The sequence below is a fragment of the Polypterus senegalus genome, chromosome 13 (assembly GCF_016835505.1).
Source record: "Polypterus senegalus isolate Bchr_013 chromosome 13, ASM1683550v1, whole genome shotgun sequence".
NCBI lineage: Eukaryota > Metazoa > Chordata > Cladistia > Polypteriformes > Polypteridae > Polypterus > Polypterus senegalus.
Genome location: NC_053166.1, coordinates 81,356,437 through 81,371,723, shown reverse-complemented (window position 1 = coordinate 81,371,723; position 15,287 = coordinate 81,356,437). Strand labels below are relative to the sequence as shown.

The 15,287-nt window shown below is 37.9% G+C and overlaps 1 protein-coding gene across 4 annotated transcripts in view; it reads left to right on the top strand.

Annotated features, from left to right (window-relative positions):
* The window catches only part of l1cama (L1 cell adhesion molecule, paralog a), a 194,280-nt gene that overhangs the window by 122,082 nt on the left and 56,911 nt on the right, over positions 1–15,287 (top strand). For 3 of the 4 annotated variants that reach the window (XM_039775650.1, XM_039775647.1, XM_039775648.1), the window contains exons 3-6: positions 2,037–2,051; positions 8,944–9,049; positions 12,398–12,600; positions 14,814–14,936. In XM_039775650.1, the coding sequence (XP_039631584.1) occupies positions 2,037–2,051; positions 8,944–9,049; positions 12,398–12,600; positions 14,814–14,936 (447 nt within the window). The remainder of the gene's footprint in view (positions 1–2,036; positions 2,052–8,943; positions 9,050–12,397; positions 12,601–14,813; positions 14,937–15,287) is intronic. The other variant, XM_039775651.1, reaches the window with a different exon arrangement.

The window sequence follows — 15,287 nt, the reverse complement described above, 5'->3', positions numbered from 1 at the left end:
GACTGGCTTTTTAAGAGGGGGAACCACACTGTGCTAGGTTAAGATGTCTGACTGAAATCTCTATTAGACATGTAGAGCTGGGAGAATTGCAGACAACTAAAGACTTTAAAATGACATAAAAAACAGTGGCACTGTGAAAGGCTTAGCACTGATCCCATTTAACACAGCTCTTCAGCTTGTGTTTTCTTTGGAAATATTCCACATTTCTAGGGAATTCCTCATTCATGAATATAGTCTGAACATGGCCTGGTATTGGAAATGACCAAAGTCTAACCAGCTATTATCCAACCAGTTAAGTCTAGCTCAGGGCCATGGGGAGAAAAAAGGAAAGTGAGTGTGCATATGGCATATTTGAAAATACATTTCATGCACTGCTGTGTCCTGGGTGTTCTTTATTGAGATCAGTCAGCTGTCTTTAATACCACAATCTTAGTCTCCTTTGCACTGACTGTCCCATAGCCAGTTCAGATGAAATGTGGCACAGATATTCACCTAAACGTGTAAACCTAGCTATTGTTAGGATTCTACACTTATGTTAATTTTTCCCTCTGGCCACAGTTAAAATGAACAATTTGCTTATTCCTCTCAGACCATGAATGCTTTTTCTCTTTTTAACTTCAGGGCTTGATCTCCACCATATAACTTGTCATAGTAATAGTCAATAAAAATTATGACATGTTAAAAAATCACTCAGGGTGACGTTCCCACTCTGTCTTTGGTTGTTCTCCTTGACATGACAGAGGTGAGACACAAGCATAGGATGCTGCAATTTTGAGCCACCAGTTCAGCTAAAGAAGGATTTGGTTGTTTAGCTTCAGATGTGACTTACCTCTGCAGCATCTCACTCTTTCTCAGCCTTGCTGCATGAGCTTTCAGTTACAAACCAAACGGAGAGAGAGAGAGAGACAAAGGTAAAGAGCACCTCAAAGGGTAATTTGCAATAAGAGGAAAAGAAATGACTTGAAAATTGTGGAACCTGAAGAAAGAGAGAATGAGTGAGGCTTGTTCCGACAACATAAGAAAGGTGACGGTAAAGAAAAAGGTTCAGCAAGGATTGAGAGATGAGAGAGAGAATGTGGTGAAAAAAATGAGAAAGATAAATTATACTAATCACCAAATCCTAATACAGAAATGAGAAACCAATGATAAAAATAAATATGCTAAAAGTTAAGAATTCTTAAACTGATAATAAGATTTATATTGAAATTAACTAAGACACAAGAAGTTTTATAGATTATCTAGTAATTCAGTCAGTTATGACATAATCTACTTTGTAACACTCACCCCTCCCTGACGTTTCATGTGGCCAGCAATGGACAACAGCAACCATAAAAAATATGGTTCAACCATACAAAAACACATAAAACGATGGCACCCACTATCATGCAAAATGGTGGTATTGAAACATCACAAAGTTTATAATAATAATACAAGAATCTACACAACATAAACATCACAGAGCTAAGCTTAGACCCCACATCCCTATACATATCCCATCTACAAATCACAAAACTGACGGCATCTTTCTGAGCACCAGCATGTTTCTTTCTAAGTCAATACAGATGTCTTTAACTCATCTTTTTCTTCTTTTGGTTTGCAAGACCTGTGCTTTCTGTCAGTTAAACTAGTAATGGATAATAATGTCTTAATGATAATAAAATACTGGACCATCTCACGGTGCTTCTACCTTTATTGGATTTCAGTCTGGGTGGCCTTACTTGTGATATTCGCTTGCTTCCCACATTCACAAAAGTTTTGTTTCTCAATCCAGAGGTATGATGATATGTTGATATGGTAGGTTGATTGTTTTTCAATATTTCCCTGGAATTAGTGTGTTTGATGCTGTAATTGTGTGTGTTCTATAATAGAACTGCCTGTCATTTAGCTACAATTCCTTCCTTATACCTGTTGCTGCAGCAACGGGTTTTGGGTTCCCATGACTATGAATGCAATAATCGGGTAAAAAAAAACAGATGACTAACAATCCTAATAATGCAAATTTTCTCTCTTCTCTCTATGCTTCTCTGGATCTGCAGATAAAATGGATGGTTGTAAGTATAACTTTTGCTGTAGTTCAATTACAATGTTCATGTCAATGTGTGGAGTATTCTCAAGCCAAATGATTCAAGAACTACATTCAAACATAGTCACTTGATGTGGCACCATTGAAACTTGGTTTACACAAGACACTTAAGAACAATGAGCTTGTTCAGCAGCTACGTTTATGTTTTGTTTTGTTTTTTTTAAACTCCCAGACTATTTTGTAACGACAGTTAATGTTTAATTGGCTTTTAACAGTTATTTCTGATAATTTTTCAAACCTATGACCTTAAAATCAATTAATACCTATGTGTGAAATCTGAAATACGTTTTTAACAATTTGTAAATTCATTTTTGATCATATTGCATAGTATTTGTATTTGTGATATTTTTCAGGTAATTTCAATGATTCTGAAACTCACTGTATTAATAAAGAAATTTCCATGCATGGCTGGTATAAAGAAACACATCTCTAAATGTGAACATTTTTTTTTTAAAAAAGACAGCTCTGAGTCTAGCTTTAAAACATTAGAACTGTGATGAGAACAGGCAATTTACCTCAACAAGCCTGTCCATCCCTTTCACTGAGATTATTCAAAATAACATTATGTCAAATTTTGAAGGTCCCTAAAAAGCTACTCTTGTCAAGACTACTAGTTAATTTATTCAATGTGTCTGTGGCTCTTTATCAGAAGAAAAAAGTTTCTAACATTTGTGTGTTAACAATTTCTAACCATATCCCCATATACCGGTTGAAGAATTTATTCTAAAGTGGTAGCTTGGATCCCCTGTGCTAATTCCTTTCATAATTTTAAACACCTTGATCATGTCACCTCTTAATTTCCTTCCTTTGTAAACTTTAAAGAGTCAGGTCTTTCAATCTCTTGTCAAAGCTCATACCTCTTAGTCCTGGAATCAGCTTAGTTTCTCTCCTCTGTGTCTTTTTTGGTATATGGAAATCAAAACTACATGCAGTACTCCAGGTTAGGCTTCACCAGTGAGTTATATAACTTTAGCATAACCTCCCTCGACTTGTACTCCAAACAACATAATACATAAAGTACACTGTCTTGCAGAAGACAGTGTGGAGCCCACGATGACTCCAAGGTTGTTCTCATAAGGTGTGCTTTCATGTTTTCTGACCTCCCATTGTGTATTCAAAAGACATCCGTTGTGTATTTAGGACGTATACTACTGACACCTTAATATATGCCCTTTTTTAAGTCATTATACTTACTGCAGTCACATGTCCATAACCTTAAATAGGGGAATATCTGAATTCCCAAGGAAAGTGATGCTTTCACTCAAATCAGTGAGCATTATTTTAAGAAGGAAAGAGACGGTAAATGCTGATGAACAGGATGAACTGCATCTCCTAGTGTCACCATGAGCAATATGCGTATGTCTGCAGTGCCAATGGGAGACGCATAGAATAAGATATATTAGAAATAAAAATGCTGTTAACTGATGTTAAAAGGTTGTTACTTCCACAAAGCACTTAAGAGCTATACAATAGGTTACTGAAATCTGAAATATTAATGAAAGAAAAATCCATTTACAAACTAAATGTGTGATTAATCATACTAGCCTATGTCATCAAAAGTTATTAGATGCTGATTATATATTAATAAATGACAAATTTCACTTGATCACAAGAACACTTTTTGTTCAATTAAGACATCTTGCATGGTAAAGATTCTCCTTCAAATTGTCCACTTCAATGCTCAAAGTTTTAAACCAATGATGGCAAAGTGTTTAAAAAGAAAGAGACTCTTTAGTCACACTGAATGTGACGATGTGGGTTTGGCTCCACACTCCCATCGCTATTCGGGAGCCCTTCAACCCAACACCGTCGGTAATGTCACCGATGAGCTAGTCAGTGAAGGCAACAATTGAGCAAGGGAATGGTAAAAAGTGAAAAAGTGCTTTTATTAAAACAGTCAAACAAAAACAGTGTTCAAAGAGTGCAGTGATTTCATAATCTTCTTTAAATAAATAATCCAATAAAAAAAACGTGGAGGTAAAAACACTACAAGAAAAACAATCCTTTAAAATGAGGTTAAAGCGATCATCAGGAAACAGTCTATAAAAACAACAAGCCCAGTGCTTCTTTTATAATGCGTTTAGCATTGACGTTGCTCTCAATGCAGCTGACCTTCTTAGTGCCTACTTCTACTGTTCAGATTGCCCCACCGATCCTTGGCTCCGGTCGGCTCCTCCGGACAGCGACTTGGGAATTCCCCAATTTTGCTTTTACTATAAAAAGTCACATTGCTCCTGCTTTATCCTGATCAATTCCATACAATCACACTTGTAATAATTAATATGTACATATGCTTGAAGTGTACGTTCCACTAATACTCGCATGTCAGTGTTCTAGCACACTTGTTCAATGTATTTTTAATTACATAGTTATTTACTTTGTGCCAGTGTTGTATTAAGAAAGTAGAAATATTTGTTGCTTTACTTTAGTATGTTTTGAGAATATTTATCCTTCAGTTTCCTGTCTACTTGTATTTTTACTTTTCTATATTTTTTAAACACAAATGGTTACTTTTACTCTGATATATTTTTTGCTGGACATAATTATTACTGCTATACTAAACCAAGAAACAAAATGGCCTGCACAAATCTGCACAATGTTTTACGCAGTCAGTCATCTAAAATAGGGGTTTCCACTGTTCTGTGAAACTTCATGTACAAGAAGAAGCAACTGGCTGTAACACCCAGTCATCTACACAGCCATTCCAAGTACATCTCCCCACATCCTGCCGAACAGGGCAGAGATGGATGTTTGAGGGTGGGGCTGTGCAGGGCAATTCTAGCCTCTGTGATTTCCACAACTGATACCTGCCATGTTCATTCAGTCACTGTCTTTATGGCAGCCTGTACTGAGGTGTACTACAAGAACATTTATTTCTATAGCATATTTTCATGCACATGATGTAGCTCAAATTGATTTATAAGATGTCACATAAAAAGTCACAAGCAAAGAAAGATGAAAGTAGATAAGAACAATAATGAGTTAAATCAGTAAACACTTACATTAAAATATATATATAATTAATAGAAAATTTGAGTTCTTAGGTATAGAATTGACTTTTAAGTCTCTAAAGATGAGTCCAATGATAAGGTCAGGAGAAAACAGAAAATATAAAAAATGAGAAAAATTCATATTAATTGCAGAAATACAGTATTTGAGGGTTGCTCTAGAGTGCCTCTTGCACGATTTGCCTCAAAAACTAATCAGCACATCATCATCTCATAACAGGGTTAAGTATCAAGTTTGGTATTTTTCCATCGAGCCTTTTTAGCTCTAGACAGTCCTCAAGAAACTGTGACACACAGACACACAAACACACGGACAGACACACACCCATCATCGAGATATCAATGTTTTCGGTATCAGGGGACTTTATAATGTTGAGATCTATCAAAAACCAAATAGGTTTTTGATGAATCTGAAGCTTTCACTCCTTCCATCATAGATGACAGGTTATGGTGGGGGAGGACTCAAAGCAAAAAAAAAAAAACTTCAAATAATCTGGTGAAAAACATGAAATCTTCCTGGATGTTTCCAAGGCCAGAAGACCACCCAGTCCTCACTGGGCATTCTGCTTAACATAAATGTTCTTAAATCATTCCGATTGATTTTCTTCTTTTGAATATTCCTATTTGGAGTGCATTACAGTAATCTAGTCAACTCAAAACAAATGCTTTAATTAATTTCTTAGAATCCTGCAATGTTATAAGAAGTCTAACCTTAAAATGCAGTCCTATGATTTTGGTTAATGTGCAATTTAAAGGTTGGACTCCAAGATTATATCTAAAATCTTTACTTTATTTTAATACCAGTTTTTTTTAGCTTGAGGAAATTATTACTCATCAATTCAGAAACACAAGAAAGACTTTGCGTCAAACTGCCCAAAGAGTTAGAATCAGCAGGTGCTATAGATAAGTAAAGCTGTGTGTCACTTGTATAACTTTGTGTGTTTTGATACAATTTGGACTAACTGGAGAATGTTATTTGGCTGATGCTTTTGTCCAAGGCGACTTACAGCATTTAAGATACAATTGGTTACATTTCTTTTGTTTTTCCAAATGGAGCACAGGCAAATGAAGTGACTTGCTCATGGTTACACAGTGTCAGTAACGGCATTTGTCCTAGAGCCAAACCCTTAACCACTAAACTACACTGGCTGTCAATAATTTTATCCCTTCTTAAAATAAATAATATATAGAACGCAGAAAAGTATACGGAAAAGCATTTAGTTAGTTACAAACTAATTTTAATACACCCAATTAACTAACAGTGCTACAAGAGAAGCCCATTGCCTTAAGAAATTTCTTGGTTGAAGCTGGGTATCACAGCTAGTAATTTATAATTCAAGAAAAATAGAATTGCCTCTTAACATGATCTACTTTGTTGTACTCAGCTATATGTGCTTTTAAGATGTCATGTGTTGCTTACATGTCTTCTCACATTATCCTGGACATCACAGCTCCTAAACAGACTTTCATCTAATTGTAAAAGCCAAAAAAAAGCCTCAAAAGATCGTTCTTTTGTAAGTAAAACTAGAATAAATAAATTCTCAATAGTACACTTTTTATTAAACCTTATTAGGGTTTGTTTTCATTACAAATGTTATATTTTCTTTGGTTTATGTTATTTCAAGAAAAATGGGGGTCATTTTTGGGACCAGAGAATGCTTAAAAATGTTTTGCCTTTAAATGAATTGCAATTGGGTGTTCTTGTTAAGAAAATTCATTTTAGGAAGGGGTTTTCAGGAATGGATTAGTTCCTTCTTAAAGAGGGATTAGTCTGTATGCTTCTCCTATTAGCACCCACTATACTGAATTGGGATTCAATCATCAGGATGTCAAGTTCCACTTATTTGGCTCATATTTTAGTGATTGAAATACACATTTATGGTTTAATTTATGTTAAGTTTGTAAAAATGTATTTTAACTATATATAAAATGGGTGGAGGGGGGTTGCACAGTGGTAGTACTGCTGTTTTTAGGTGCTTCCTCTGTGGAGTTTGCATGTTCTCCCCCTGTCTGCGTGGATTTCCTCTTGGTGCTCGGGTTTCCACCCACAGTTCAAAGATATACAGGTTTAGTGAATTGGCTGTGTTAAATTGACCCCCAATGTGTGTTTGTGTCTGGGTTTGTATGTGTTCACTCTGCAGTGGGCTGGTGCCTTACCTAGGGCTTCTTCCTGTCTTGTGCCTGATGCTTTCTGAGATAGACTTCAACTTCCCCGCAGCTGTACTCCATATATTCAGGTTTTAAAAATCGATAGACAGAAATCAAAAGGGGTGATCCAAATTTACTTGTACTTAGTTACAATCAATATCTATTGTTTTAAAACTTTTTCTTGAGTAGTTTTGTTGATGGATACATTTTACTTTTAAATGAGCAACTGTTTAGAAAGGTACTTCAACTTTTAATCAAGTATGGCTGTTGAATATTTTATACAATACAGCTTTTTACATCCTTGTGCAAATCCACAATGAACATGTAACCACTTTTTATAAACGTCTAGGAAATGTGGATCTCCAGTCCTCAAATAAAGGTGGTTCATGAAAGCAAGACAAACTTTTCCAGTGTTTTATCTTCTTCTTCACAATGGAAAAATACAGCTTCACAGATGTTGTTGCTCTTCTTTTACAGAGTTCATCGTGTTTGATAATCAAAAAACACAGTACTTACACTTGATTGTGAATTCTAAAGATGTATGTAGCATTTCCAGGGGGATTGCGAGAATCTAGCTTTTATATCAAACTTTTCTGCTCACCAGTTAGATACTCAGCAGTGGCACCTCTTTTCTGCCTGGTCACTGTGTCAATCACTTAACTTTTCAGAGTTTGTCATGTCTCGAAATGTTTGACATTCAAGATTGTATCAGGTCATTAGCTTTTGATTAAGACCAAGATCAAGGTTCTAGTGTCAGTAGTTCACAAGTACCTGCAGGTTTCTGCGTTGTGTGTGCTTAATGGTAAGCAAATGCCGCAGCTGTCATTTTTCTTCTTCCTATCACATAATTGACATCTGATATTTGCTTAATGCTCAGCAGATGCCAGAGATGTTCTTTTTCTTTCTGCCATGTCACTTTCTTGATCAGTTTGCCTTAAGAAACAAATGAAGCCGGCTCTCTTTGCCAGGGTTGACACTACCTCTAATTTGTTGATTCACCGGAATATATCAAGGTCATAAGCTTACTGATATCAAGGTTTTAGCCCAATAGCTTTCAATTAATCACATGACAGATGGCCAAACCTCAGCAATTTTTATATAAAGAAACCTAAGAGAAACATTCCTGTGAGCAATGGGTGCTCTTAAGTGCTGTTCGCAGGTAGCCATACTGGATCCACACATAGTTAAATTCTCTCTGTTTAGACGCTTTGTCTCTCTCAAAGCAGAGAGGCACAGTGGTCAGTGTAGCTCCTTTACAGGTTTAGAATTCTGGGCCTAAATCCTGGCCCACTCTCTGTGTTTGTGAACTTCTCACATTCTCCCTATGTTTATGTGAGTTTCTTTCTCCAGGTTGTTTAGTTTTGCTCCCAGATCCCAAAGACATGCATGTCAGGTCAATGGGTGACACTAAATTGACCCTGAATGCGTGAGTCTGCCCACCAATACCCCATCTGTTGTTGGTCTCTCCCTTGACACAGTGGTTTAAGCAGATTTTAAAATGAAAAGGAATTTTCACAGTAAGTGCTTTCTGATTTTAGAAAAGAAAATACACTAATTACTAGTGAAAACTACTACTTATGTTAACCTTGCACTTTCAGGAAATAATCGATACAACAGCAGGATTTTGGATTTGTAATACAGAAATATGTCAAGTTTACATTGACTGTATCTATAATTTACCTCCTGCTCTTGATTCCCTTGCAGTGGAGAAACCTCCCATTATCACTGAGCAGTCTCCAGAAACACTCATTGTCTACTCAAGTGATGATGTCATTGTGAAATGCGAAGCCATGGGGAACCCAAAACCTGAGTAAGTGCCAATCTATCACAACTACATGTTTGTTTATCTCAAAGATTTTGTGAAATATTAAGCTAAAGCAGATGGCAAAGCCTTAACCATGATCCATTTGCTTTGGATGATCTTGAAAGATGTCCTGCTGTAATCTAACAATGATTTGTATTTATTAAGTTCTCAGTCGATTACTCTACAAATGTATGAATTTAATATTCTTAACCCTTGTACCATGTCAACCTGTTTATTTTCACTTGGTCCCTGTCTCAAAAGAAAAAACTTGTTATGTCATTACTGAGGTTTATATGATGAGAAACAGTCAACCCACATAGATGATCCCCTGTGGAGAAATCACTTTTTTTTAATTTTAGGGCTACATTGTTTCCACAATCTTGGTTATAGTTGCCTAGATCTTAATTCTGAACCATTCTGGTCTTCTTCAGCAGCAGCAACCTATGGCTCTCTTACTTTGAAGCATTGCACATCAGAGTCCACTCATAAGATTTGGAGTCCAGTGCTCCCTAGGTAACTGTTCAATGTGTCAATTTATCATACTAGAGATGAATCGAGTAATAACAGGGATGACATCAGATTGTGGGTTTTTTGGTGTGCAAGAAGATTACAGTTTGCAAAAAGATCCCCAAGGCCATACATAGTGTAGATAAACCATCCAATAAGCCATGTCCTCTTTGAGTAAGAATAAAATGACTAGCATCTCTCAATAATAGATTTTTAATCACTGCAGCAAACTAGGACAGACATGAACCAACCATACTTCTGGTACCACCTCCTCTAAATAGGATATATCCACAAAGTTTAATCATTTTCAAATCAGTCCTTCCTTCTCTTAAAAGTATCCCAAGTTAAATGTACCTCCTCACACAAGCTAAGAACAGCCTGGATGACATATCCCCACCTGTTCCTGCATCTTCAAAAGATTTCCCAGAAACCTTGGAGCTTCTTCATAACACATTCTTCATCTTCTCTCCCATCTTCCATCATAAATGGGCCTTCACTTCAGCCATTGCCATAGCTGGATGCTGGTACCTCTCAGACAAATTCAAAAACCCTTGAGAAACCAAATTTAAGAATTTTGCTTCTCTTGTTATTTGCTTCTGTACCATTCCTACTGGGAACATAATTAGGTCAACTATAACTTGGGAAAGGCAGCAAAGTTGCTCAGTGTTTGGCACTACTGCCTCAAATTTAATTTTCTGCTCCAGACATGCTGTGTGTGGAGATTGTACAATGTCTTTGTGAACTTCCTCCCCTGTTCATGATTTGCAAGTTGACCATATGGACCCATAGGGTTCCCTGCAATTGATGGGTATTTAATCTTTGGTTGATTTCTGCCTCAATACACTGCCAAGTAGGTCACTGTTACCCAACACCTTCACCAATTCATCTAAACCAAGGCTGTCTTGGTGTCATCTCCCATTGTGTGCAGGATAAGTTTGACAAAAAAATCTTGTTAGAGTATTAATAAAATGACTGGCATGTCACAGTAACTGCAAACAACAAGACCTTTCCAGTCATTTTATTACAAACACAAGCACTTCCTTGCAAATCTGTCCTAGTAATCTGAAATCAGGGTTTATGGCTTAGGTTGTCCTTATGAGTCCTTGTAGACAGCAGAAGCTTATCCCAGTCTTATCTAAACCATTCATCCATCTTCTTCCGCTTATCTGAGGTCGGGTCGTGGGGGCAGCATCTTGAGCAGAGAGGCCCAGACTTCCCTCTCCCTGGCCACTTCTTCTAGCTCTTCCGGGAGAATCCCAAGGCGTTCCCAGGCTAGCTGGGAGACATAGTCCTGGGTCTTCCCCGGGATCTCCTCCCTGTTGGACGTGCCCGGAACCACCTCACCAGGGAGGCGTCCAGGAGGCATCCTGATCAGATGGCCGAGCCACCTCATCTGACTCCTCTCGATGCGGAGGAGCAGCGGCTTTACTCTGAGCCCCTCCCGGATGACTGAGCTTTTCACCCTATCTTTAAGGGAAAGCCCAGACACCCTGCGGAGGAAACTCATTTCATTACGACTCAGCTCCTTTTTCACCACGACAGACCGATGCAGAGCCCGCATCACTGCAGACGCCGCACCACTCCACCTGTCAATCTCACGCTCCATTCTTCCCTCATTCGTGAACAAGACCCCGAGATACTTGAACTCCTTCTCTTGGGGCAGGATCTCGCTCCCAACCCTGAGAGGGCACTCCATCTTTTTCCGGCTGAGGACCATGGTCTCGGATTTGGAGGCGCCGATTCCCATCCCAGCCGCTTCACACTCAGCTGCGAACCGATTCAGAGAGAGCTGAAGATCACGGCCTGATGAACCAAACAGGACAACATCATCTGCAAAAAGCAGTGACCCAATCCTGAGTCCACCAAACCAGACCTCCTCAACACCCTGGCTGCGCCTAAAATGGGTTTGACTTACTGCTGGCAATGCGGACCAAGCTCTGACACTGGTTGTACAGGGACCGAACAGCCCTTATCAGGGGGTCTGGTACCCCATACTCCCGGAGCACCCCCCACAGGATTCCCCGAGGGACACAGTCGAACACCTTTTCCAAGTCCACAAAACACATGTAGACTGGTTGGGCAAACTCCCATGCACCCTCCAGGACTCTGCTAAGGGTGTAGAGTTGGTCCACTGTTCCGCAACCAGGACGAAAACCACACTGTTCCTCCTGAATCCGAGTTTCGACTATCCGACAGACCCTCCTCTCCAGAACCCCCGAATAGACTTTTCCAGGGCGGCTGAGGAGTGTTATCCCTCTATAGTTGGAACACACCCTCCGGTCCCCCTTTTTAAAGAGGGGGATCACCACCACGGTCCGCCAAAGGCCAGAGGCACTGTCCCCGATGTCCATGCGATGTTGCAGAGACAACAACAACAACAACATTTATTTATATAGCACATTTTCATACAAAAAAATGTAGTTCAAAGTGCTTTACATAATGATGAATAGAAAAATAAAAGACACAGTAAGAATATAAAAAAAGTCAACATTGATTAACATAGAATAAGAGTAAGGTCCGATGGCCAGGGAGGACAGAAAAAAAAAAACTCCGGATGGATGGAGATGTGTCAACCAAGACAGTCCTACAACATCCAAAGCCTTGAGGAACTCCGGGCATATCTCATCAACCCCCGGGGCCCTGCCACCAAGGAGTTTTTTGACCACCTCGGTGACCTCAGTCCCAGAGATAGGAGAGCACACCTCTGAGTCCCCAGGGTCTGCTTATCTAAACCCCACTGAAAGAAAGAAACCAATTAAAAACAATTGCACATGTGGTGTTACTTTCTTTAGAGTTCCCTTTCTCTGATAACTAAATTATTATTTTTATCTTTTTCTTCTGCCTCAGGTTTCGGTGGACAAAAGATGGACATTTTTTTGACATCAGTGCAGAATCCAGACTACGAATGAGCAAGGATTCAGGAACCTTTTCCATGATAAGCAATGGCAATGGTGTCGGAGGCATCAAACATTATCAAGGCAAATACCGGTGTTATGCCGCCAACACCCTGGGCACTGCCATCTCTACCGAGATCACCTTGATTGCGGAGAGTAAGCACATTTTCTATCCATTCTCATTAAAATTATTCAACAGTAAACTTTCCATCTGTACCTCCCTTTTGGATATGTCAAGATTATAATACACTATGAAATTTTAATAACCACATCATTTTTTTAAGGTGGCAGGCAGGGTCCACATGTAGGGTCATCCAGATCTTTATTGTTTAATGAGGATTATTCTACCCAATAACAATAGCACAATACTTTTTGTTGAAAGTCAAGGGGAGAATATAATGAATTAAGCCATTGACACTGTGTAAGGGGCAATTTATTTGGAGCTTGTACCCTTATGGTCGTTCATGCAACAAAAATAAAAAATTCTTTCTGCCACACAGTCAGATTAGATTATTTGCATTCCTTTCAACTTGAGTTTTTTTAGTAGAAATTTTTGTATCTGAAGGCACTACAAAATATTTCAATATACGATAAAGAGGGAGTAGCACGATTTCAAGCCGGATGGATGCGGTTTATTCAGTAGAGTCTAACTGAACAAAGCAAGAACTCCTCTTTACCTGCTTTCCCAACCCCTGCCCTGCTGTCACCTTAGTTACAGTTTCCAGGGAAACACAGCTGCTGCTGATGTCAGTAGACCACTTCTAAGCTACACTGAGTCCCCCACCACAAAATGCTGTCCTTGATAATATTACTTAAAGAAATCAAGATCAGCACTTCTTCTGCCCAGTAGGTGGACTTTTTCAGCAGAGGTCCTTCTGCCTTTCCGTAAAGGTGTAGGCACTACAAGCATTCTGTGATTTAAGGTAGATGAACAGTGGGAAATCTAAGCTGAATTTGTACTATGAATTTGGAATACAGTATATTGAAAGTACAAGACAAAAATCTCTAGTGGCATGATCTTTATAATCTTCAAGGTAGATGACATATCGTATGCTTTACCAAGCCCCTATGCAATTTCTGAGCTTATGTAAGAGAAATTCTAATACAGCAATTCCAGTGAATAATCGTTAATTGAAATTTTATTTCTACCTTGGTATTAATTAGTAGGCTAACACCACTTACTTTGTTCTTAACAATTTCTTATGAACTCTCTGAAATGACTTTTTTTTTTTTTTGTCCACCTCTTCCTGAGTCACTGATAAAAGATTTTTTGATTTTTTACAAGGGACTTGTAAAAATTCTCTATCAGAGGGTGAAAAATGACAAAATTCTAAGGTTTAGACTTTAAACATTTAAATTGAAGCACACATTTTAATATTTCAAATGTCTGACACAACATTTCTTGTTTATTATGTTCTTTTACATGATGAAGTAAATCTTTACATTTCTTATGAACATCCCATTAAGATGGCTTAAACTAATTCAGACTGTTTTATTTTTTTTCTGTTGATGGTCATGGACAAGGACTTACAACTTTACAGACCTGTATCAGAATGACCATTTCTCTTTTTATATAATTGTCCATTCTTATGGCCATTTATTTGGGGGGCTCTTGCTTAAACTGTTAAAAGACTGAATGCAATAGTGATTCCATTATGAATCATCATTGACATTTTATGTCTTAAATTCAGTGTAATAAAATGTGATAAGCAAAAATGTTCTTTAACGACGTGTGGGATTTCCCCCAGATATTACACTCAGGAGTACACTCTCTGTGAGAGAAAATAACTGGACCTGCATTGATTCACTAATTCTGCACAAAAAAGAGTACAGTTTTCATATTTTCAGAGTTGCAAATGGTGAATATCAAGATCAAGGTATTCCATTATACTCTGAGACACATTTTTAAGGAACAAGGAAAAAAAATCTTTTTGATTATCTTCTATCTTCTTTTAATCAAAATTCATTCTATTTTAGAGAGTTTTGTTAAAGGCAACAATAGAAATAACCAACATTGACAACATATTCCTCAAAGCTATAAGTACCGTTGCACTGGAGTTGGTTTGAGTCCAATGTTCTGGTGCTTTTACTTGACTCAGTTCAGTGCAGTTTTTACTTATATGTATGTTTACTGCCCTCTAGTGTCTCCTATAGTGAAGTGTCACTGAATCAATCTGCCCACAGTGTTCTACATGCTGTACAAGCGATCCTGAGCAAGTCATTAAGTTGCCTAGGCTGTAACTGCATTAATCTTTCCTACTAGAGTTGTGCTGAATATATTTAATCTTTTGGTGTTCATCATACAACAGACTGAACCAACTAACAAAGATCGATTAAATGAAATTTGTGTACTATATTAACTTCTCTAGGCCCTCCAAAGTGGCAGAAGGAGGTCATTGTTCCAGTAGAAGAAGAGGAGGGGGAGAGTGTTGTCTTACCCTGCAATCCACCTAATAGCACAGCACCACCCATAATTCACTGGATGGGAAGAAGTATGCTATCTATCTATCTATCTATCTATCTATCTATCTATCTATTATCTGAAGTATCTATCTGAACTTTATCTATCTATCTATCTATCTATCATTATTGTGAAGTACTTTGAACTTTCATGTTTTAAAATGTGCAATATAAATAAATGTCTGTCTGTTATAGCATTTTCATATCTGTCTGTCTATCTATCACTATAGTTTTGTATCAATATCTATTAGTCATTAAGAAAAGTACAGATTATTGCAGTTTGTATCATCACAGAGTATTCAATAGCTTCCTTGGGTGTGTTCAACATTTTAATTTATTTACGGACTCCAAAATGAATTTTTAACCTATCATATTTACCTTTC